At 42.1% G+C, this 25,044-nt stretch overlaps 1 protein-coding gene across 1 annotated transcript; it reads right to left on the bottom strand.

Moving 5' to 3' along the window:
* Positions 1–802: 802 nt before the first annotated feature.
* VPS35 (VPS35 retromer complex component) lies at positions 803–25,024 on the bottom strand. The gene is made up of 17 exons (XM_064386494.1): positions 24,965–25,024; positions 18,175–18,273; positions 16,713–16,809; positions 16,085–16,208; positions 14,488–14,670; positions 13,985–14,198; positions 13,170–13,253; positions 12,633–12,742; positions 9,544–9,640; positions 9,316–9,464; positions 8,612–8,819; positions 7,960–8,115; positions 6,221–6,343; positions 5,150–5,329; positions 3,761–4,000; positions 2,924–3,067; positions 803–1,693 (listed from the first exon to the last, which is right to left on the bottom strand). Exons 1-17 carry the CDS (start codon positions 24,965–24,967, stop codon positions 1,514–1,516), a joined length of 2,391 nt encoding a protein of 796 aa, XP_064242564.1. The 5' UTR covers positions 24,968–25,024; the 3' UTR covers positions 803–1,513.
* Between the last annotated feature and the right edge of the window lie 20 nt (positions 25,025–25,044).

The following is a 25,044-nucleotide window of genomic DNA, read 5'->3' as shown; positions in this document are numbered from 1 at the left end:
AACATAATCACCACATTCTGCTATGGATGTGCTACAACAAAACAACTTAACAGTTCTATGAGGAACACTTTCAACAGATACAGAGCAACAGGAAGATTTTTGAATCAGCATCAGCTATAAACCTGGGGAAGTAAAGCCTTTAAATTATCTCCCCATTCATTCCTCCTCCCTTCCAAGCCAGACTTATTAATCAGTATATTAATGATCTAATTGTTGTCTACGCTACAGTTGTTTCCTAGGATTGTATTTGCCTTTCTCAGAAAACAGGTAGCACTAAATTACTGAACAATCCCACCAAAATCTCATTTAATATCCAATCAAGCCAGGACACATTTTCAGAAAACAGTGGTCACTCAAGGAGTAATTCAATTCCATCAGTTATCTTTAGAACACCACGTTCACTCAAGGCAATTCAGACAGGTCAAAACTTCCAGCATTAGCCCATGGACAGGAGCAGCTCAGCAGCTGCCACTGGCCGTGCTCCACTGCTCAGGTTCCTACAGCACTGCCATTCTATTGTCACTCTCTGGCACAGAATCCAGTAGGATTCTTCCTCGCTCCGAGTATGTCATAAAAACATTCTGAAATGTGAGCACACATCATCTCAGCACCGTGTGCAGAACCACTGGTTTTGTACCACAAACTCCCACATCAGAAATGCCAGCAGCTGCCCGGCTCGGCCAGGGTAACTATGCCTTGATTCTTCTGTCCCTACAAAACCAAAGTTCTTTCACTTTTATCAGAAGGTTCAACATTAGCTTTGGGTTCAGCAGTGGGCTCTGAAGAGACATGAAACAGCAGGTGTTAATAGCAACTTTATTGTTTCACCGGTGCAAAATCATGATACTGAATAAACTTGTGTAATGCATTTTCCCCTAAATTTACAGTAATGAAGGTTATACATATCTATATAGATTGCAATTTCTCTATTTTTTTATACTATTTGGAACAAAATTATCTTGATAAATATGCCCTGTGCACAGTACTGGCCCTCACTGAATGTCACAGAGCCTTAATATGCAAAATATAACTTCTGTTTTTGAACATGGTACTTTAAAACTCTCCAAACATGCATTAATATATTCTAGTTTTAGGGAAAAATATTACACTTAGTCTTAACTCGCATTAAAAGAAAAGCACAAGCAGAATTTGACATACAATAATCCCAAAAATCTGATGCTCTGTAAGGATCAGACACAGTTTCAGCTGACAGTCACTGCCAGTTTAGAGCTCTAGTGCTACAGAAGCAACAGTGAACAGACAGAAGAGAAATCAGAACTGAAGAGCCCTACCATGTCACATGGATTTCAAAGAAAGTTTCAGCCATGCTAACTGATGAAACCTGTAGTTGCTGGTCCAACCTTCCAAATTTGTTAGAGTATTCAACACAAGTGTTTGAAGTGCCAGACTGAACACATGAATGTTAACTTGACATTTCTGAAAGGCACAGCCTAGGAACCTATCTTAAAAAAAACATGGTATGTAAATGAAAACAGGTACAGTGAGTGTCTTTCTAAAGAACAAGACCTTCATAAATTGGCCCCTCAGATTCTGGCGATTCCCTCCTCAGACGCAAGTGCTCCAGTGTGTTGTGAAAGTGTTTGTTAATTTGTTCTGTTTCTTCAGTAGACTCAAGGTTTGGGAGATCTTCTCTGATCTTCTGTATAAGCTGATTCAAAACCTGAATTGTCACCTACAGAACATAAAACAGAAGTCATCAACACCACCTGTGTACAAGTGCACAAACATTAGTTTTGACAGACTTGTCTTTAAGCTATCTGTATTTGGATAATCTTTCAAAATGCTGGTAAGACTGTATGCAGACAAACTGCTGGGGACTGCCTTCTCTGGTTCTGCACAGGACCCTTCCAGTTTCAGAGTTCTGTGGAAACTCCCCCATCCCAGCAAAGATGAAAAACTTGTCATTAGCCTGATAGCTTTGTAACTATTCCAACAGCATTTCTCTGTTCAATACAAATTGAAAAAGCTTCAAACAAATGGCACACACAATCAGATTGTACATGCACTGTGAGGTAATTGTTTCTTATAGAAGTCAGGATGGTAATATCAGATTTCAAGTTTTTCTTAGACAACAAGCCATGGCTGCCTACGGGCTGAAGTTCAGCACTACAAAAAATGCACTCAGGCCACAGAGTATCCAGAGAGTATTTTTATATCTGCCAAAATGTGCTTTGAAATTCAAAGCTTTATTTTCATCTCCATCAGATACAGCACCTCCTATACTAGAGCACCCCTATGCTGAGAAGCCAGTTCAATTATTGCAAAGTCAGCAAATCCCTCAAATTCCTTTAGGAATTCTCTCAGAACTACAGGATATTTTATGGCTGCTCTCAGTCAATGACATCAGAGGAGACACTGATCTCTACTTGTCCAAGCAGGTTTTTCAAACTGCCTAACTCTTCTTTACCTGCTAACAGAAAATGGATCAGGTAACTATCTCAGATTATATATAAACACAATTTAAGCTGAGTACATATGGTGTCTATTTGTGAAATTAAAGCTTACACCAACCTGGCAGAGTCAGCAGTGACCATGAACACCTGTAAAAAATTTTTCTTTTCCTTATGTACATTTTAAGTTTGGTACATCTAAAGCTAGAATCTTACTACTTTCTCATCTAAGTTCCAGTAAGTTTTAATCTAAAATAGTTTAGGTATATGAGTCTCACAATATTTAAATTCATAACTAAACTGCAAACATTTTCCCCAGTGTGAGAGGAATGAAGTTTAATCCAATACTTTTATTAGCACATCAAGAATTGACTCCTCTCTTATCACAAGAACTTGGGCTTCTCATGAGACTACAGGGCAAGCTGAAGAGAATTTGTGGTTACAAGTGTGAATGAAGAGCTTAAAGAAGCATTCTTTAAAAAAGATGCAACAGAGAATGGATTACCACTCACCGCCTCATTTTCCTTTTCATAAAAATAGATATATCTATTCAGAATTTCTATGAAAAGCTGGACTTGCAGAGAAGGGTCCATGCACTGATTTGCTATCTTCAGAGCCTTCTTTAGGCATTCCATCACTCTCTTTCCTCCATGAAGCTAGAAGGAAAAACACCAAAGTTACAAGAAATAAAAGAACCTTAGGGAGCCTCCAGTATCTCTTCCCTTGGCACACACATAATTTCTTGGGGGTCTGCCACAGAAACACAAAACTACACCAACTGCAAAGAGCAAGCTGTGCCTGAAAGCTTACCCTGCCTGACTGCCACCATTAGATTTTGTTAAATCACACAGTAGCATGAACAGTTGTTGAAAGCCTTCAATTATGAGATCAAGTAACTCAATTTTGTGGCATGTACCATAATGCATACTTTGAAAAATATGTTTCAAACACTGCTCCTTAAAATGGTAACACCTTATGTGACAAGCCCTGAAGAACACAGAGGATTTTTTTACCTTTACTTCAACAACTTGTATCTGTAATTTGGAAGTTTAGTAGTTCACATGCAAATGAAGCTAATATAATAAATACAAGAAAAGTGCAGACCAGTCAACTAGCCTTTAACTAGCTGACACTCAGAAGCTTGTTGGGTACTTCCACCCTTAAACTAGAGTTTTCTTCATGTTTTTATTTATGCAGTTTATGCTCCAATGAGTTTTAGAAATTTCATATTAAAATAAATTCCAAACAAACCTACATCACCAATGTATCTACTTTAGAAGTGTCTACAGAAGGAAGGCAGAACTGTTACTGAGGCAGAATGTGTTCCACTGCTGTCACTTTGCTCTTACCTCCTCTCCGTTCTTGTCAGTGTTTCGGCCAGACCAGAACAGATGGGCACAAGTGCTCACAGCTCGGCACTGGTCTGGCTTCTTCAGGAGTTTGGAGGCTGCCAGTGCACACTGAGTCCTCAAAGGCTCGTGGTTCTCCTCACTGAAGCACTTCATCCTCTCAAATGTCCCAATTATCAAGGTGATTGCAGCCAGCTGTGCTTTTGAGTCACTGATTTCATCTTCATATAGAGAGAAGGCCTAGACAAGGGAGAAAGCAAGACTCAATCAGAACACATCAGAAAAAAAAAAATCACACCTGCTATTCACACAGCAAGAAACTGTCCAGTTTTGCATTTGTTAAAAGCTTCAGGTAGGGAAAAAACTCTTTCATGTAGAGTGTAAAACCAAGTAAATCCACAGACCAGAAAAAATTTTACAAGAAATAGTATTCAAGTGGTCTTAGCAAGTAAGTGTGATCCCACATATAATCTGAAGATTAAGTTTTTCCTCATTCAAGCACCTATTCAGACACAGAACTTCAGCAGCAGAAACAGTCCTTGAAGAAGATTTGGTTCTTTGAAACACAAAACAGAAGAGCAGAAGTTGACAGCAGGTCAGTGATGACAGAGTAGGTAAGAAAAGCACTTGCTCTGCTGCTGCACCGATGAAGAATCTTCAGAGAATAGACAAATCTTGAACTGTATCTCTAATGCAAAGTACATCATTGCCATGCTGCTCTCATGGTCACAACTGTGCTACAATAGCAACTGATACAACACAGTGAGCAAACCCAGCTTATCAGCAACTCTGTTTAAAAACATGCATTTAGTAGCAGTATTACGGGAAAGATTAGGACAAAGCTACAACATGGACAACATGGAACACATTGGTTCTTTATGATGGGTAGGAGGGGAAGGTTTTGGCAAATTAAGACCACATTACAAGTTCAAATAGGTTTTCAGAGTAGTTTATAGTAGGTTCCAATACAAGGATTTTAATTGGCAAAGCCCAGCATAGCAGTTGTGAACACTGCAGATTTTAGAAAACTTCCAAAGAGTGCTTGTGGTCAGGGCAATACCAGCTGGCTATCAGGAGCTGGAGACAGAAGCAGTGAAGGAGCACTTTATGCTGAGAAACTACACTCCTCCAGTGAGCCAACTACACGAGCAGGAGGCAGCATTGCAACATACCACTGTTGTCAGACTGAGTATTCAAATCAGTAGCAATGGAGCTTAATTCCACAGCAGCCTGGGAAGCAAGAATGAAACGAGGAGTTTCTACCTAGTAGCACTGGCTGTCCATCACTTCAGGTGTTTTAATCACACCGGATGGTTCAGTGTTCAGCAAACCTACCCAAACCAAGCTAAAGGCAGCACAGGACACCAGCTCTACTAGCTGGACACTCACCTGGGACATGAACTCATAGGCCACAGTTTCGTGGTTCTCAAAGCCAATCTCTCCTGCAGCCAGTGCTCCCTGCAGGAAGAGTCGGAGAGGCAGCTCTGCCAGCTCTGCTTTGATCAGAGCACTGATGGTCTGATGAGCAAATGAGAAGATCTTCTGGCACTTCTTTTCCCATTTGTCATCCTAGACAAGAAAAGCAAGGCTTGAACACGAGCACTGCTACAAGGAAAAAGGAATCTCAATTGTTCTAAGATCTGTTAAATGCTCCAGTCTGTTGCTCTCTGATGCCACTCCACTCACTCCAGCAGTACAGCGTCAGCTTCAGTGGGTCTGCACAAAGTATTTTACAAAGATTTCACACCCATTTTTCCTACCAGCTCGTAAGAGCTTTCTTCAGAAGCCTACACTGAACTGCAGTTAGGACAGCTATGCTTAACACATAACTGAGCAAAAGCCTAGTTAGCCAAGGGGAGAAAAATTCTGTTCAGTCTGGAGCAGTCAAAAGTGGAAGAGAATATTAAAACCTTCATTTTGAAGAGTATTTTAACAAATATTTAACCTTATGTCCCCACAATATAACATCCACAATAAAGGAAATACATATTTAAGGTAAATACCTCAATCAGAAAGCATTTAAGAGCCAAAATGGATCAGTTGTTATTTTACTGTACACTTTTACTACTACTCTGTAAGTTAAAGCAAGTGCTTTCTTTTCAGTTTAGAAACATTACAATAATGTAGCTACAGTTTAGAAATTGATGAATTTCAATATTTAGATTTAAATCAGTTTCATGCCATCAGTTCTGGTCTCCAGTAAAGGCACATAATCCATCACCTTAATGAATAAACAAAACTAGCCAATTTCTGCTCCTTCACTTCTCAAGTACTGAAGTGATTTACTACGATTTGATAAAAATCTTCATTAAATTAAAAAGCATTCAAACCTCCAGAAAAAACCCAAACAAAACTAGCCTTCTGTATCAAGTCTGAGCGTACTTATGCAGCCAGACAAAATGCATTTTCAAGAAAATAAAGGCAAGCAAGCACACAAGAGCAAGCTGGAGGTGAACTTACCACTTTGGAGTTCTCTTTGTAGCGGAAGGCGAGCTGGTAGGCAGCAAAAACCAGGGGGGGCAGCGTGAAACGAATGCGCTGGTTCCCCCCTGCCCCAAAGTGCTTCCGGGCAGTGTTGAGGATCTGGAACAGAAGCACTGTGAGCTCAGAGAATCCTTCCCAGAAACATGCACTCAAGGGAAGCTCAGTGCCCCACCCTCAACCTGTTTTTAGATTAGATGCAGATTTCATGTAAATAACCTGAATATAGAGAAGTCTGTAATCACCCATTGCACACTGGTTAGCCACTCTGGCTAATGCACTTGGACAAGGCTGTTTGAATTTGCATTTCATATCTCTTCCATACAGAATGCATAATTTAAAGTGAGATACTGTGAAAATCCTATAACCTTGGATTTTTCCTGCTGCATTGTAGAGAAATTTGATGCAAGCACTTGTGATGCTGAGGGAGCTATTAAGCATTATTAGTAAAAGGTGTTAAGTAGCTCAGAGAATTGTACCTAAAAGATAATGTGACAAGTCCTTTGATGGCGTTTAAAGGGGGTCAACGTGATTAAAGCAAAGCACTGCTAGATGAGAAAGACAGACAGACTCTCAGAATCTTTGCAGAAACAGCTTCAACATCTCTAGCTATGTAAATTATTTTGGGGTAGAAATATTAATTTCCTCGGTGCCAGCATTCCTTTGAGGGAAGCTTTGTTTTCAGTAAGAAAAAAAAAACCGTTCTGCTTTACTCCAGTAATAAGGTCCTGAAATACAACTGACTCCAGTTCCTGTAAAGTTATTCTTCTCCCCATTACACAAGTTTCATTACACTTCAAGCAAGAGTTTCTTGTACCAGACCTTAAAGCCAAGCTAAATCAATACTAGTTGTGTTTTGCATAGCTTGCACTTTATTCTGTTGCTCTATTCTCACTGTTTATACAGTGCAACTTTTATTTCAGGCACAAACTGTAACTTCACAGTAGTCCCTAAGCAGACATGAGCTAACTGCCATCTGCAGCAAATCCAACTTCATCACAGCTTCTGCCAGCTTCTCCAGTGGGTCTGGCACAGACAGAATATCCCTGGCCCTCTACCCTAACAAACACTTCAAGACAGTTTATTTGAAGTTTAATGACTTCCCTAAAGCCAGATACAGCAGATTAACAACAGAACTACATTAAGCTGCCATAGATCAAGTCAAACCATTACAAGTACCATAATGCACAGATTTCAAGGACATGTCAAATGTACTGCTACAGCTGGACAAGCAGAGAAGAAAAGCATGTGGAACCAAGCAGCAGGACACTACATGCTGTATGAAGACCCCATCCTTAAAGAAATTAAAATCCCCAAGGCCAAACATACTAAGCTGTATTTTCCGAAGTTTTTTGCATTCCCTTGGTATTAAAATTCACAAATAGCACAGTACTCCAAAGAGCACTTGCTGTGTTTTCAATAGATCATTATGTGAATTTGTCAGAACATCAGGAGTTCCACAAACTCATACAGATAGTTGCCACCTCATGGGATGAAAACTTTCAATCAACAAATGCTTAAGTCCTCATTTGCTTTTTCTGAATAAACAACTTATCATCCTACCACTAAAGGTGTCATACATAATGTTCTCTACTGAGTTTGTAGTGCCAGGGCAGTGATGCCCCAGCTCCCAGCTTCACTCAGGTCTTGTACAGTGAATAATGCAAGAACTGTGACAGTTCAGAGAGCACAGACATTGAGAAGCACCAGTCACCAACCAGGTACTGTTGGTCAGGGTCATCGGAACGCAGCAGGTGAATAAATCTTCCCACAAGACTCTGCTCATCCGCAAAGTCCTCAGGGTCAGGATCTTCAGCAGGCTGATCTGGTTGGTCCTGGATCAGCGTGGATACCAAATTCATGATGGCATCAACCTGGTAAAGGCAACAGAAGCTCTGTTTAAACTACAGTAGTCCATAAGCATAAATTGCCAGCAACATCTTCACAGCCACTCATAGTGGTGATGCTTCAGACATAGGGGCCTCACACCCTGAAGAAGGGCCCCTCTCAGCACAGGTGGGACAGGGCAGCACAGCAGTGCAGAAGAAATTCAGATTCCAAAGGCTGTGCAGCCTTCTTTAGATAGCAGACCCAGTTTTAAAGAGATTCAGGGTCTAACCTAACAGATTACTGTCTAGGCTGATGTGTGGTAAATCAGAAGCAGCCTCTAGGATGAGGTTAGGTAAGATGTTCAAAAACATTTAAGAACACAGGAGGAAGAATTACTAAGTAGGATAAAGACTGTGCCAGGGGAGGCAGGGGCATGCAGGCTAGGAAACAAAGCATGCCCTGCATGAAGTCACTAAATATGTTTTCAGGTCTTTGAACAATCACTTAAGTACCTAGATTTTCAAATGAACTATATCATACCTGTTCTTGGGACACGATTTCTGTGTTGTAATCCAATACATTGCTAAGCACATAACAACTCATGCTCTTCCTGGACTCATAATCAAAGTATTCAAAGAGTGGGTGAAAATGTTTTAGTTTCAGAACTGTCAGGATATTGTTGTACGTATCAACTGGGATTTTCAAAAGTCTAGTCAGCTCCTTTGAAACAGCACTGCTTGTTGCAATACTGAAAGAAAACATATGCAAAAAAATACAATTAGTCAGTGGTTCACACAGGTAGACAGGTTTAAAGTCTGCTTCAGAGTATCAATTCTGAGTCATACAACAACCACCAAGCAGCTTGGTGCTAGGGAGAAAGGAAACGAGTACCAAAATAAGTCAGATCTTGCTCTTTGGGACATACAGTAACAAATGCATGTTTTAAGTTGCTGCCAGCAGAAGCAGAGTGTGGCTGCAAATGCAGCAATAGCAGAACTCTAGAGTGCTGTAAGGGATGCCTACAAAATGCACACACATTGTGTGGATGTACAGCACAACTCACACACAGGGGAGCAAGTCCTGGTTAGCCAGGAGTTTATCAGGGCTGCTGCAGCTGATCCAAAAGCAGTGACCTTACACATCCAGAGCATGGCTCTGCTATCTCACCACATCTGATGAAATACAGAAGACCTGATTTTAGGGTATTAATTGCCATACCAAAGAAAAATGCAAGAGACACTTACTGTTCCAGATTAAGTTTGTTGAATATTTCCACAGTAGTCTCCAACACCTTGTCAACATAGTCCACACGGTCTGGGTAGCATTTCATAGCCAGGTTAATGAGAGAAACTTGCAAAGACACCACATCCTCTGAGGGCATATCCTGCCGAGACTGAAATTTAAGACAGCATGAAGCTCATACTAAAGCACAGAACTTTGCAAAAAAACACACCCAGGGATACCCAACATACCTGTATAACAGTAGCAACTTGCTGTGAAAAGATATCAAACAGTTTGATATCTGCTGGGATACCAGGTCCATCTTCACGATGTGCAAATAAAGCTAACCTGGTGACAGAGCAAGGAAAGCAGCTTGGTCAGGACAGCTTCTCCACTTCTCTAATACAGAGCAGAAAGAGGGACTGGTAGAAAAAGCATGTCCTTTAGGTATATTTGGAAGCTCTATTACAAGCAAAACGGAAATTAATGGAAGTCAGAAGCCTTATGAGCAACTGAGCCTCGTAACTATCAGTCCTGAAAAAGCGCTGACAGAAAAGGCAAGGTGAAGAAGGAACAGGAAGGACATTTCATAATTGATGTTCTTCAGCTAGAAGCAAGTGCTCTGGTTTTTCCAGCAGATAAAGAGGTATAGAGTAGGGTGATGGAAGAGTAAATATCCTACATTTATTCAATCAGTGCTATTACTGAAATTAGGCACCAAATAGAATCCTCCACAAAACAGCCTCCAGAAAAAAACACACAGAAGGAATATGCTGACTCAACTGTTCTCTGCCACTAAAGACCAACCAACATGTTTGGAACTTACACTATTTGCAGAGAACAAAATACAAAATGAACTTAAGAAGAATGGAGAAGTGAAGAATATTGGGTTTTGGGGGATGGGAGCAGAAATTGCCATCCAGCAAGCATTCAGATGATGGTGAGAGGTATTTTTATGTGTAAGAGGAGAAAGTCATGCCAAGCACCATTTCTGCAAAAATGAGATACTGGATAGAAAGCATCACTATCAGAAGAGTAACACCTTACCAGAGTTGAAGCTTAAGAAGCTCAAGCTGCTATCTTGACTTTCTAATTACTGAGATTACTATACTCTGAATTAGAAAAAGAACTACAAAAATATTTAGGAAAAAGCATTGCATTAAATTTTTAAAATTTTTTTCTAGAGGGTTTATCAATTTTGATTCTGAATCTGAAATAAAGAGGCACGTAAGAAAAGCCCAGGAGGCAAAAAAACTTCACTGCCTGGAAAAGCAAGACATTGAACTATTCTCATATTTGATTAGGGTGATAAGATGCAGACTTTCTAAAGCCAGGAACAATTACTGCCTTTTCTTAGAGGCACAAGGCAGCTTTCCTTGGCAACAGCTCAGTGTAAAGCCAGCAATGCTACAAGGTATGAACAAGCTGCAGGCAGATGGCAGCATAATTAAAAGTCATAAATGGTTTAGTAAGGCAACAAAGATCCCAAAGCAGCAAGACTACTTGCAGAGATTCCTTTAGCAGGAAAGCCCCACAGGAATAAGAATAAAATTTTCACAAGCTTCTTCAGCAGTCATTGATGTTCAGATTCAATTAGCCAAAGCAAAGATGAGAAATGCCAAGAGGCACAACCTACACAGGGCAGCTTCACATCTCAACTACACAGTACTGAAGCTCCTGGCCATTGCTGCTACCAGCTCCAACACAAACACAAGAGCAACATCCTCCCCACACACATGGATTCCAAGGACAGACCCACTCACATGCTCCAACACTGGCAGGAACATTACAGTCCAAATCTCAAGCTGCCATGCTACAAACATAACCATCACCTTTGTGCCCTTGTCCCACAGCCCAAAGAGAGCTCTGGAAGCCTTCAGTGGCCCAACAAACCCCAGCAGTGGTAGGGCTGGGAGGACAGAGGGTCACTGCTAGTCAGTCACTTACTGGTGTTTGCAACATAACACAAAAAACTTACTGTGGAGGTGATACTGAAGTTTAACAGGGCAGCAAAAGCTACACAAGGCAAGCCTTCTTTAAAGAATGACACTGCTACACTCCAGTGTAAAAGGCTAGCAAAATATCCTGTGACCTCTTTTAAAAGTAATCAAGATAGTCTCAGAAATCAGTTACAGGCAACATTTCTTAGGATTTGGGGGTTTTGTGGTGTTTGTGGTTTACAGTTTTAGGGGTTTTTTTAAGCTCACAGAATTATGAAAAATCTCAGCCACAGCATCGAAGTGTGGGAAACCAAAGAACTCCTGTGAATATCTCTGTATGAAGGCAGCAAAGGCAGCACAGTGTCTCTGACAAATGCACAAACACTGAAAGGTATTCCAATAAAACCAAAGTCTTGAACGTATAAATCTGACGTAAGCTGGAGAAGACAAACTACACACTTGGTAAGTAAAAAATTCAAGATCCTCAGTTGTACCAGTCATGCCCAATACATTCAAGTCCTCTCCAGGCATCAGAGAAGATACAGCAATCCTACCCAAGGCTGAATGCCAGGGGGACCCAAGACCCCTTGCTAACTGGAGTCCATGCATTGGTACATGGACCAGATGCACGAAGGGACATGTTTGGATGTAAATGCAAAGGACAAGGCCTTTCTACAGCCTGAGACAAGCCATGCAAGTGCACTTCCTTTCTGCAGTAAGAAAGTGCAGGTGCACACTGAAAATGTTTCCTTTCAGGATACAAATTAAAATTTCAGTTTGACCTTAAGGGTCTTTTCCAACACAAAGGATTCTATGATTTCTCCCCCAAATCTGAACTCAGTGCAAGCAGTTTTAAGCAGTACCTCCACAGGAAAAATATGCTTTTAGGAGAACAGTCAAGATGCTAGTGGAAAGCTAAGAATTAAGAAGGTAGTTCCATTTTCTACTAGCTCTGTTCTGAAGAAGCATTGTTATGTTCTCTGACCTCTGACCCTGCAAGGTGAAGTATTCCTGACAGATGATTTAGCCATTAGGATCTTCAAGATTTCAAGAGCTACCTATGAGTGATATGGCTGTCAAAGCAGGGCACTGCTGCCACTTCAGTTCTGAAGCATGACACTGCTCAATACTAAATTGGGGTTGTTTCCTGGCTTAATCTGTTTACAAGTTTTAATCAGTCCATAAAGCAGATTTCATTGGAAGCTGTAAAAGCAGAGTCCAGACAGCAGAAGCTACAGAAATAATATTCTTGACAGCTTTAATTACAGCTCATAGAAAGACATGGAAACAGTGAAGTTGTATAAAAAATTAAACATATTCAAATGATAGAAGAATTATCATCTGCTTGTGCACAACACAAACTTAATTTTGAGTCAAGTTCCACCCCCTTGGTCACTCACCTGTCAATTAAAGCAATAATTATATTTTTCACATTCACATTTTGGTGCAGCTCAGCACAGGCTCTGAGAAATGGGTTCAGGGTTTGGAGGTGAAATTCATCTGGGAAAACCTGAAGTTTTAGATCAATAGTCATCAAGTTATAAACTGAATTTGCCCATTGTTACACAGAAGAAAAATGCAACAGAATAATTCTAAAGCAGATAGCCACACAGTAAATACACTGGCCTATGAAGCTGACCTTGACTGGTAAATGCATGAAGCAAGAGATATAAGACAAATGGGTAACTCGAGGGCCCACGTCTCTGTTACAACTCATAACACAGGCACTACTGCTAAGATGCTTACAAGCTACTGCAACAGAAGGAGCATGAAATCTCCATTCTGCCCATCTGGTAAAAAATACAGGACAAGCTACTGTGTACAAGTCCCAGTGATGGAGTTTTCCAGTCCATGAGGAAGATGTGAAAGCTGCCTGAATCTAAGTGTATAGAAATGTCCCTCTGTTCCATCACTGCAATTGAACTTAAGCAGCTCACCTGTATGATGCACTCCATGAGGTACTCCTGAGCTAAAGCATCTCTACAGTTCACAACTTGCTCCAGTATTCCAGGCAGAACAATCTGGAATAGGGGGAAAAAGGTCTTGCAGTGACTTTACAATTACCTTCTAAATTTATATTCACACATACATTTAATCCAAGCACAGCAGAATTTCTAACAGTTCTCAGCTGATTCTCTACATAAAGACTTTCTGATAAGAAGTCCCATTTTTCTGAAGTTTCATCCTTTAGAGAAAAAAAAAAAAAACAACAACCACTGATCTCAGAAGTCTGACCCTTTCATACATTATGCAAGCTTTGATTTCGTAAGTCAGTGCTACTGACTTTGCTGGCACATACCCAGGGTCTCAGCAGCACCATGGTAGAACTTACAAGGGACAGACTTTTAAATAATACATTTCCTTCATTGTCATTTCACACAGTAACATTCTCCTGAATGCTTTGGGAAGCACAGCCACACAACTTGTGAAATCTATCCCAGAACACCGGATGGGTACACATCCCTTAGACCAACCCATTATTCTGCAAGGAAAAGGGGAATCAGGAAGGAAAGGTTAGAATTTCTTGTCACTGTTACACACAGACTTACAGGAGAATGTGTGAATCATGTCCTTGGCCTGAGAACACACTGTATACCAGCACTCACAACTTTTCCCTGGGTGAAGAGTTTGAGAAGCACTGGGATTACTGAACTCTTAGCAAAGCTGTAACACTTCCAGCTGCTCATCTGCAAGTCCAAATTTGTTTAGTTTGGAAAGCTGGCAGAAGTCAAAGAATGGACAGCCATCCCACCTGCTTGTATCTCTCCACATTGACCCCTTCCAGCTGACTGAGGCGAACCAGGTTTGTTCCCACGAGGATCCTCAGCTCCTGCCTCTCTCGCTCCCTTTTCTCTCTGTCCCGGCTGTGGCCCTGGTGCTGCATCCGCACCCAGAGCTTGTTCATCTCAGCAAAGTTCAGCAGCACAAAATCCATCGAGTCACTGATGTCTCCAGTGGTTTCTTCACTGCAATTGGTAAGAGGTTAAGAACAGAAAAGCTTGTCAGAGGTATTCATCCTTCCAGCCACTGGTGAACATACAAGTTTCAATAAGGTTAGAGGGTGGGGTTTCTGGGTTCACATCCTCACTTGTGAGGAACTTTAATGCTAGAAGGGAATTCTTAATGGATGAAACACTGTCAAGTCTATGGAATTCTAGCATATCTACTTCTCTCAAATCTCAAGTAAGTCACACAGAAAATTGAAATAAGCTCTATTAACAGTAATTTTATTAAGTTATAGCCCATCCTTCTTACTCTGCTTGCTCGCCTTCATCAGGTAAGATGTTCCTGGTACACTGCAGGAGATAGTTTCTAAGGAAGAGGCCTCTAAGAGGATGCTGCACTCCACGGCACATCTCCACCAGGTCTTTCAAAATATCCTTTCTGGACTGTGGAAATGACTTGACATAGACAACACCTACTGTTATCAGCAGATACCTGCAAAAGGCACAGAATCAAACAATAAACCATAAGTAACAACATCACACTGAAAGGCAACAGTTCCTTTTGTCCATTATGGCAGGATTACCAAAACACAAAAAAACCCCAATAAAATTATCACCTGGGTCCAATAATTTTGGATATCTAGTCAGCTTTCAACTCCTATCCTCCTCTGCTACAGAGCACAGCAAGTTTGAACAGCCACTAGACCTCATTACAATGCTTGACACACTGAATGTGGAAATGCTCACAAAGTTCTGAATGCTCTCAGACCAGTTCATTTAAACTTCCAGCATCCCACTAAGCTGGAAAACAGTTCTGACACATATAGATAAGTAATCTATGATGGCAAAGTAGTTAAGCCTCTCACACTGTAGTCTAGCAGGTTAGGAACTACAGTCATTGTACTCATTCCCTCAGCACCTGTGCATCAGGTAACAGGCAGCAGGAATATGTGAGATGAGGAAGATTGCTGCTCCAGAGTATTTGGACTCCCCCTCAGCTTAGAAGAAAAAACTACAATATTCAGAACCTACAGGTATTCAGTTTAGAGGCCTCACCCCTCCCTGCCTGCTCCTCTGCCCCATGCACAGAACTTCCATGAAAGCACCACAAGTTTCATCAGGGAGAACCAGAGGCTACAAAGCAGACAGGAAGACAACTCTGATGGTCACACACAGAGGTGAAGACACTGTGGTAGCCATCAGCCAAACTCCAGAAATTGCATGAAGATGAAGCCTGATGTGTCCAGAGCCCCTTCCTGGCATGAACATAAGGTCAGGAATTAAAAACTTGAATACCAAGCAAAACCTAAATCCCAAAACTGACTATGTCAAAAATGTACTGCAGCTCAACAGTCACATACTTAAATATAAGCTTCACAGGCCTTCAAGTACCATTTCTGGCAAGCTATTACTTTGCCAAAAAAAAATTCAGAACACAAAGACTCTAAGAATGAAGTCACAAGCTTTCAGCTTCCTTCTCAGACTGCTTCTACAAAGGCAGAAGGTTATGAAGCAACTACTGTGTGGGAGAAGGTAAGATGCAGACCCTCAGGTAACAGAAACAGTTTAATACATGCACAGTCAATCTCCCTGATCAGAGCATGGAACTTGGTTATCTTCCACTGACCAGATCTTTACCCAAAAGCCAACTTTATTCCAAGACTGAAGGGCTTTTCATCTTGGTCATGTGCAAAATTAACACACTGGCAGGAAGAACTGACCTTCTGCACCTGTACTCTTGGCCTAATCTCAGAAGTTTCACAGTAATCTACTACAGATAGGCAGAAATACCATTGACCATTGCACACTGATTGAGAAGCCAATCACTGCCTGAACCCAGAGCTGGACCACTATTCACCAGTTTAAAAAGAAAAAGCAAAGCCACACACCAATATACACACACTTACAGTCTTGGAATGATATTTCCAGCATATTGTACTAGCTCATAGAGGTCTGCCACTTTCCTGCCTTTGGCAAATTCATCTGTCAGGTAGACTTCCAAGTAGTGTAGCTCATCAGAAATTGCCATGTCTTTTCCTCATAGTTAAGGATTGTTAGTGAGAATAGTACAACATACTCTTACAAAATAGTAATTTGCTCATTCACACCCAGGAAGAAAGATGCTGTAACAAATACAAATATGCCCAAGCAGGCAGTACTTCTGAACAATAATCATGATTGGGATAAAGGTGCAAAATTAACCTCAAACCTCTGACCAATTTTTTCGTTTTATAAAAGGGAATAAAACTAGGAATATAAGAATTGTTTTACAGAGCTGATATTGTTTTTAGAACTAGACTCCTGAAACTTCCCAGAGGAAGATATGAAAGACAAAGACCTGTTTTATACCAGAGAGAAAAACTGAATTTAAACAGTGAGCAAAGTGTATATTCTCCTACAATATATACACATAATTGAGTTCTGAGGAGGAAATTGCTAATAGTATCTGACACAAGATACCATGGTACCAAAAAAAGCAGATGAATATCCCATTCCAAATACATTTCAACTGTTAGTTTCCTCTTGAAAGGATACAGAGCTCATAATAGCTCTTTGGAGATAACATAGAAGTCCGCAGCTCCCCAAGCATGTTGGAAGCATGTTTCAGAGCATCCATGAGCTTGTTCTTGTCCTTCAGAGGAGGAAAGAAAAAAGTCTGTTAGAAACTACACTAGGCAACTGCAAGATTTTTTATCTATAAAAAAAATCTCAAATGGTTTAATATCAAGCTTATACTACACCACCCATGCTAGCTAAGTGAACATTTTACCTGTGATAAGGTGGTAAGGTGATAAGAAGATGCATCTAAGACAGAGCTACAGTAATAAATCACAATGCTAATGGTAGAAAAATCTAAAATCATTCCGCTTATGCAGCAATCTCCACCCAACACTCAGATTCTGTCCAGCAAGCAAAACAGAACATGTTCCCCTCCTCCAAATCTGGTCTGTTGTTTTGCTCAGATCTCCTAGAATGCTCTAGGAGACAGACAGTACACACTGCCATCATCACCTTCCCCTCCTTGTCACCCACAAAAAACACCTCACTGAGAGCCACCCCTTACTAGTCTGCATCTCACTTACACTTCTGGTGCATTTAACCACCTGGCATCAAAGGATCCAACCACAAACCTCTAATCTACCACTTATACAGACTTGAGCAACCCATCATAAACAGCAGTAGTAAGTTTTGAGGGAGAACAAAAAGAATTGCTAGTGTGATCCACTTAGTGTATTTATACTGCCACTTAATCACAGATAGCAGTGAAAAGCACAGCTGCAGCTACTTGAAGATTTCCAAAACATTCCACTGAGCACAAAACTGGAGAGGTGTTACACTTCTTGCTACTGTCATTTGGCTGCAAACAAACTTAGCTTGGCTAACCACATGAAAACATATGGGAATATTTAAGTTTTCATTGCAACTTTAAGCAGTTTCTCCAAATAAAAGCTGAGGCTTCTCAAACCCGAGAAAGCTACGTGTGATTACATAATCTGCCTGAATTGGCTACAAGTCCCAGACAAAAAGCTCAGCACAACAGTAGCCCGTGGTGTTTTCCAGTCAGAGAAGAATTCACATGTATGTCTACAGTTAATCAGTACAAAATTGATCCTATGCAGGAGGTAATTCATCAGCAGCCTCTCAGTCTGACAGTCACACCAAGAAAAGGCTACATGAAAAAACCCAACAGAATGGTGGACATAAACAATAATCTCATAATAAAGTTCATCTCAGGTTTATTTAAATGCAAGCATGTAAATTATAAAGGTACATCTTAACTTGTCTTGTCAAATACTGGAGCAAAATCAGGAAGACACATTCAAAGAATACCCAAGGCTCACTCTCAATGAGCAGCTGCCTCATTTATTGGCAAAACCTCTGGCACAAAGACACACAAAGGGTTAATTTTCCTCACAGAACTAGAGATTGGTATTGATTTACTGTTTTATTCCTAGCAGACAAGAAGCTTCATTGCCTTTTAAAGTCACATCCTTACCAAGCATCTCTTCATCTGGAACGACTGCACCTTCACAGCCTGAATGGCTTCGTCCAGGAGTTTTTCCTGTTCATCCTGAGGAGATTGCTGTGTTGTTGGCTGGAGGAAAAAAGAAACCAAACAAAACAGAACTCAATGAAGCTGCTTATGACTTGATTAAAATTAGATTCCCACACTTCAGAATGTACTGCAAGTGACACTGTAGTGTGAGCACTCAAGGGCTGTCAGAAATAATTGTGTGACATGTAATGGAGAAAGTTCAAGTGCCCTGCAAAAACCTGAGAGGAGGATACAAGCAGCCTGCAAGCACCAGTGCTTCTTGGACAGCAAAGCCACAGGGGCAGAGCAGGACCATCTTTTCCTTTCCAACATTTAGAGGTCAAGAACCCAGTGCAAGTATCTGGGAAGAAAAGCTCCAGGAGAAAGCAGAGACACGACTGTGCTGAGAGGAAGCACTGCTGTTACTTGTGTCCAGAGCTTCAAAGCAGCGCCCAGACCACACACTGCAGCTGCACAGATGCTTTCTGTGCTCACAAGTCACAAGTTCTCAACTGCTATCTGAGCTACGCCATTCCATTCAGGACAAGTTTCTGATAAGCAAAGGATAAAGTACAGTTAGTGCATTCCAGAAGGTAGAAGCTACTTGCAGATTGGATCAGAAAGCTGAAAGGAAACAACAACTCTTCATGTGTCCTTGTCCCAGTCACACTGTCAGAGTGACACTCTTATTTCCCCTCAGAGAGGCACATTCTATGCCTTCTACTGAAACCTCCACTATCTTTTGGCTTTCCAAGGTTCATACTGCATTTTCTTAAAACATTTATTAAAATATTTCTTAAAATATAGTTCAATCCAGCTATAACAGGCCTTCTCCTACTGCATCTACCAGAATAATGAGATCAGTTTCTACAAGCATCTTTAAGTTATTTGCTGTGATGTCCAAACTTAGATGAGAATCCCTACTGCTGTCCCCACCTGCACCCAGCCTTCCTCCTAAAGCTTTACAAGGAAACACTGCCATCCACCTCTTGTTCAGGATCACCCTTCAACACCTCTTTAGAGCATCTCCACTTCTCTCAGTCTTGCAGCTTGTTTTCAGATGGCCTCTCTGAAATACTGCAGGAGACAAAAGCACTGATGCAGTATTTCAGCTACATCTTCTCTAGCCATGACAAATACCAAGCACAGTCATTTGCACAGCAGGTTCTCTGAGCCTTCACCTTCACTAAATTCTCAGCTATTTATACTTGTTCCCTTCATCCACTGTGCTCACAAGGTCCCTGGTCTGCTACTTTTAACTGCATTTCAGAAACAAGCTGGAAGGCCATGAATTACATCACCCTAATGTTTTTAAAACCCTGTCTTCAGTCCCAACTCCCACATGTCCCATGTGAGGAGTCCCAGAAGTATCTGAGATTAAAATTGAGGCCTTATTTAAAGCAGGGAATTTTAGTTTAACACCAATTTAATGGTGATAGAGCATTTCACACCCCTGTTATTTCCCATATTTAACTGAGATCTTTTCCTGCAGTTGAAATCTCCCCACTATCCTTTTCCACATACAGAAAACCAAGTGCTCTGCAATACTGCTGCTGCCTTGATCATGCCCTAATGAAACTCTGCTCTTAAGGCTCCTCAATCACCCAGATGGACAAAACCAAGGCTGATCTGATCCAACACTGGTGACAAACCTGCTTCAAGGTTACATGAGAAAAAGGTTCCTTCCAAGCAACACTTCTGTGAGTCAGTGTGCCTCAGTAATACTCCAACTATGCACAATAACTAATTAAGAAAAGTTTTAGTCAACGAAAAAGGCATCTCTGCTAATTAGAGTGACTCCACCTCTTACAAAGCTCTCTCTACATATAAATAATCAATGTGCAGGTCTTCCAAAAGCGATGTAAGCATAAGGAAAAAGCAGCAACAGTGGTTAGATGATCCTACTTCCCAGGCAATTCAATAGCTACAAACCCTTAGACAATCTCAAACTGTGAAACAAGTATGTTCTGCCAGCAGAAGTTTGCTGTAATTGCTAAGCTTTAATTATTCAATGGCAGATCAGACTTTTAAAGAACACAAAATGACAGTGCAGGGACTAGTGTGCAGTAATCAATATCAGAACATCACATAACAGACTTGCTGAATTATGTCTATGCCAGAACACTGGTTACACTCCACAGTCCCCAGAATCCATACCAGTGCTTTAGAGAAAATAAATCACTACTGAGCTGAACGCCATAAGCTCTGCCCACATCAAAGCTCTATTAAAGCACAGCTAGGAACAATGCAGCAATGCTAACATTGACCACCACTTCCCAAGCCCCCTTGTCCTGATGGGCATTAAGTTGACACAGCCACCAGCCCTGCTCTTCCATCCCCAGCTGTTCATGGGGTCAGACAGTGCTGGGAGAGCAGTTTAGGCTGTAAACCACCTAAAAAGCTGTAAGACAAGGCCAGGTGATTAACAGATTACCATTTACCCGGTTCAGCCTAAAGTCACAAAACACTGCAAGCAGGGCTGTGAAAAGAAAGCTTTTTAACAGCAACACCAAGCCAAAGCATTAGTGAAACATACACTTATTTGCTACAACCCCAGAAGTATTTGGCCGAGTCCATGTACATTGGTTTCCTTACTTTTGGTGTGCAAACACGCTGGTTAAAGAATCATGGCTACAAGTTCAGAACTATCCTTTTCATGATACCAGCTATGAGCCCAGCAGATACATTTGTACCTTCTTAGAGAACTTTAGCCACTGTGTTTGGAGCAGTTGGGGAAAAAGTGGAGTTTCATTCATTTATAGTGTCAGCTTTACATCAAACTGTCTGTGTTAACAGAAGACAGAAAATACTTCCACTTCTGCTCTAAATCTGAACAGCCAGGTCCCACACTGTATTCAACACTGGGACTAAGTACTGAATTCATCAACAGAAGCATTTTCATATTAACACAAGATATTAATTTATTTCTTCAGTATCTCTCCAAGATAAGAAGAATTAAGAGGAAGCCTCAATTTGTATGTGTGTTGATTTGAAGACTGAGAAGGTAGCAGACTAAATTACTACAAGGGCACTATACTTCACGTCTGAAGAAAAGAGAACTGCAGCATTTTTGATTGGCACAGTAGCACAATAACCTACACTGCTGTCAAAAGCACACCACAGGAGCAGTGGTGTCACTTGAGGGGTTGTTTGTAGCAGCTTTATTTCTGTAGGCATAGAGAACATCTTAACAGCAGTGAACAAGTTCCAACTTTTACTTTTCCAAGTCTGAATACGTATCAGCTCACCCTTTTCTTCCAACTTCACAATGCAAGCTACGTTCAGCTTCAGAACTGCAGGGATTCCCAAACATAACCTCGTTATTATCAAGTGATACACAAGATCACATCAAGATACACATATGCTACTGACACATGCCTGAAGTTTGAGGATGTGATGATGAAAGGCAAATTAAGGAAGAGAACATATAGCAAAAGCCTACCAGTGAGATCCAGCAGGGCACACACTGACTCAGAACACAGTTCTGTTAGACTCCATATTGAAAAAAGCTGTTTATGTTCTTATCTTACACTTAAATTACCAACCCAGTAACATAAGATAGTATTTTCAAGTGTCATTTTATCAAAAAAGCAACTGTGGAATCCTAGGTCCATCTTCAAAAACAATCTTGAACATCAGCTTTTGAAGTGGAAGATACTTTGACCCTGGGCAAAAGCAGCAGTACAGAATACCCTGCCTTGTCCACTACACGTACAATAAGGTGCAAACCCCTGCCTGAGCACAAGAGAAGCAATTTATAGCTTCAATTATGCAGCTATTTAGACTTCAGAAATGTCTGAGCTATACCCACACTAGATACACTGCCACTGCTGTAGAATAAATGGACTGTTCATGTGCAGAGCTTTGCTTTACCCATTTTTTCCTCGGAAGCAAGGGAGCAGTGCAGAAGGGCCAGAGAACTGCCTCCCCCAGTGCACCAGCAGCTTCTGCACAAGAGCCAGAAGCCTTTTGCCAGCCTTGAACACAGGGCTAGCAGAAGTTACCACATGCAAGTTATGGAAGTCAAAACTCACAGCAAATAGATTTGGAAGGGGGGTGAGGAAAGCTAGCTTTTGGGGTGGGTTTTTTGGTGTATTTTTCATTCCTTTCAGGTTTTGGGTTTTTTTGTTTGTTTGTTTGTTTTTTATAAAGGCTGCTAAACTAAATTGTAAGTTGCCTTGGAAAAGAATTTTTTTAAACCCAAAACAGCTTGAAACCAGCTGACCAGAATAGTTACACAAGTTATCCTGCAGATAACTCTTAGGGAAGTGTATTACTGCAGCCATAAACATTATTCTGGATCATGACTATCCTCATAACAGCAATTTTTCCTGAACATACCAACCAAACATTGCACCTATTGTGTAAGATTTACTCATTTTCTAACACTCAGTTCCATGAGATTCATTTTTAGTTCCGTATTTGACACTGAGCTGCACTCCAGAGAAGGTCCAAAATAATAACCAGTGTGCTGACCTATTTCACATAAAAATCTGGTACCTTGGAGTACTCAAAATTACACAGTACTGAAAGAGAGCAGAGTTCCAGTGAGCTTGTCAAGCCTAAAAGCTCAAGTTCTGACACACAGGTGCCTCAAGCTGCATGCAGAGAGTAAATAATAATGAGTAAAAGGCTGTGCTTCCATTCCAATCTCCAGAAGTCCTTTTCCTCAGTTAACTGATGTGCTTACAGCCTGTTCCACAGGGAAATTCCTTCTGTTTGCTCACCGCCTGCACTGAACACCACAACAAATGCCATTTATCCAGGGAGGCTTTCCTCCCACTGTTACAGGGAGTACCTGCCAGCACACCACTGTGAGACACTTCACAGGGGCTGCCCAGGAGAGGAGCTGAGCTACGGCAGCAGAGCAGGACACTGCCAGCCTACACAGGGCACTGCTGGGCAACATACTGAGGAAATTACCAAAAAACCCAAAAACCAAAGCATAAGCGTTTTATACCATACAGGAAGCATTTCTCTGCGACACTGCAGGCTCCAGAACTTCCATCACATCTCACAGTACAGGAGCTCAGAGATAAATCAGAGAGATGAAAGCGTTTTTCAGGTGTTGAAACTGGTACTTACTGCTACAGGAAGCCACAAGACACTATTAAGTATTAAAGAGATGGACTTTTTATTCAGGGTAGGATCAAAAGCAGCCAGAGCCCTCTTAAAACAAGTCATGTTAATGGTACTTAAGCATTCAGCTTCAAGGTTTAAACCAAGCTCAGCCACAGGAAATCACAGGGGAGCCTAATTTGGTAGATGGAATTATCCCATGTTCAACATCTGTAACTTTATTTTTCCTGAATCACCTGACAACAGCTATTCTTAGAAAGAAGCCACGAGACCAGACAAGTGTCTGGCCAGTTCCCATGGAAATGACAGGCAAAGAAAAGTAGTTGCACTGCTGAGTAATTGACTATCACAAAATATTTGTGTGGGGGACAGAGACTGGTGGCTATACAGATTTAGCATTTCTCATTCACCCAATTCAGTATTCAACATTCCTCTTTCAAGTAACAGTACAGGTTTTACCCAGCCCCAGAGATACAGAGATCAACATACATATAACTTAATAAAAAAAAGTCTGTTCCAAAAGCCTAAGAAGTGAGCAATCCCCTGTTTATAAAGCATTCAGTTATTTTCTGCCCCACTATCTATATACTCTTAGTACTGTTCACATGCCACAATTAGGCTAATTACACTTTGTGGTGGTTACAGCAAGTGCTGCTTAAAATTTTATTGAATATTACATACCACTGAAGGTACATTAAAGTGACTTGTATTTTACTAGGAAATTTGACTGTCCCCGTATTCTCATTGAGGACTGAAAAGTATTTCCCAATATACACTATTTCCACGTGGAAATGTCAGGTTTCACAGAATGAATGAGGATGCAAAGATCAAACACCACCTCGTCAGCCAGACCATGGCACTGAGTGCCGTGTCCAGTGTCCAGTCTTTCCTTAAACACCTCCAGGGACCACGACCCCATTACCTCCGTGGGCAGTCCATTCCAATGTCTAATCACCCGTTTTGGGAACAAATCCCTCCAAATGTCCAGCTTGAACCTCCCCCGGCACACGTTAAGACCGTGCCCTCCTGTCCTGCTGCTGACTGCCCGGGAGAACGGGCTGAGCCTCAGCTCGCAGCCCCCTGCCCAGCCAACACCAACACCTGCCGAGGAGCTGCGCCCAGCCGGGCACAGCCACCGCTGCTGCCGCAAAAGAAAGGAAGTTTACTCGGGAAGCCTACGGCAGCAGTCTCGGAGGGTCAGGAGGGAGCGGAGCGCAGGCGGCAAGGCGGACAGCCAGGGCACACGAGCACAGAACCGGCAATGACCGAGCCCGGTTTAACACGGGGGCAGCTCGGCCAAAGAGAGCCAAACTGCTCCCCCGGTAAAACACCGAGCCAAACTGCTCCCCCGGTAAAACACCGCCGTTCCCCGCGCCCCACGAGCAAACGGGCAGAGCCCAGCGAGGCGGTGACCGGCCCAGGCCGCGGGCAGCGCTACCGCCGGCACGGCGGGCCCGGCACACCGCGGGCCCGGCCGCACCTCAGCCCCGCCCGGCCCGCACCGCGCGGCCTCCGCGCCCGCTGCAGCCCCGCGCCCGGCCGGGCCCAGCGCGGCGGCTCAGGGCGCTGCCCCGGCTCCGGGCCGGGCCCGTCCCTCGGCCGCGGGCCCGCCGGTGCCGCCGCAGCCCCGCCCGCGGCAGGCGCTGCCCGCGCCCCGGCCGCTGCCCCTCACCATGGTCGCGCCGCCGCCGCCCCCGCCAGCGCCGCCCCGTCATGTGACTGCGCCGCGCGCGCCGCCCCGCCCCGCCCCGC

The sequence above is a fragment of the Passer domesticus genome, chromosome 12 (assembly GCF_036417665.1).
Source record: "Passer domesticus isolate bPasDom1 chromosome 12, bPasDom1.hap1, whole genome shotgun sequence".
Classification (NCBI taxonomy): Eukaryota; Metazoa; Chordata; class Aves; order Passeriformes; family Passeridae; genus Passer; species Passer domesticus.
Note: the sequence above shows the minus strand (reverse complement) of the source record. Positions and strands in the feature narration are given on the sequence as shown.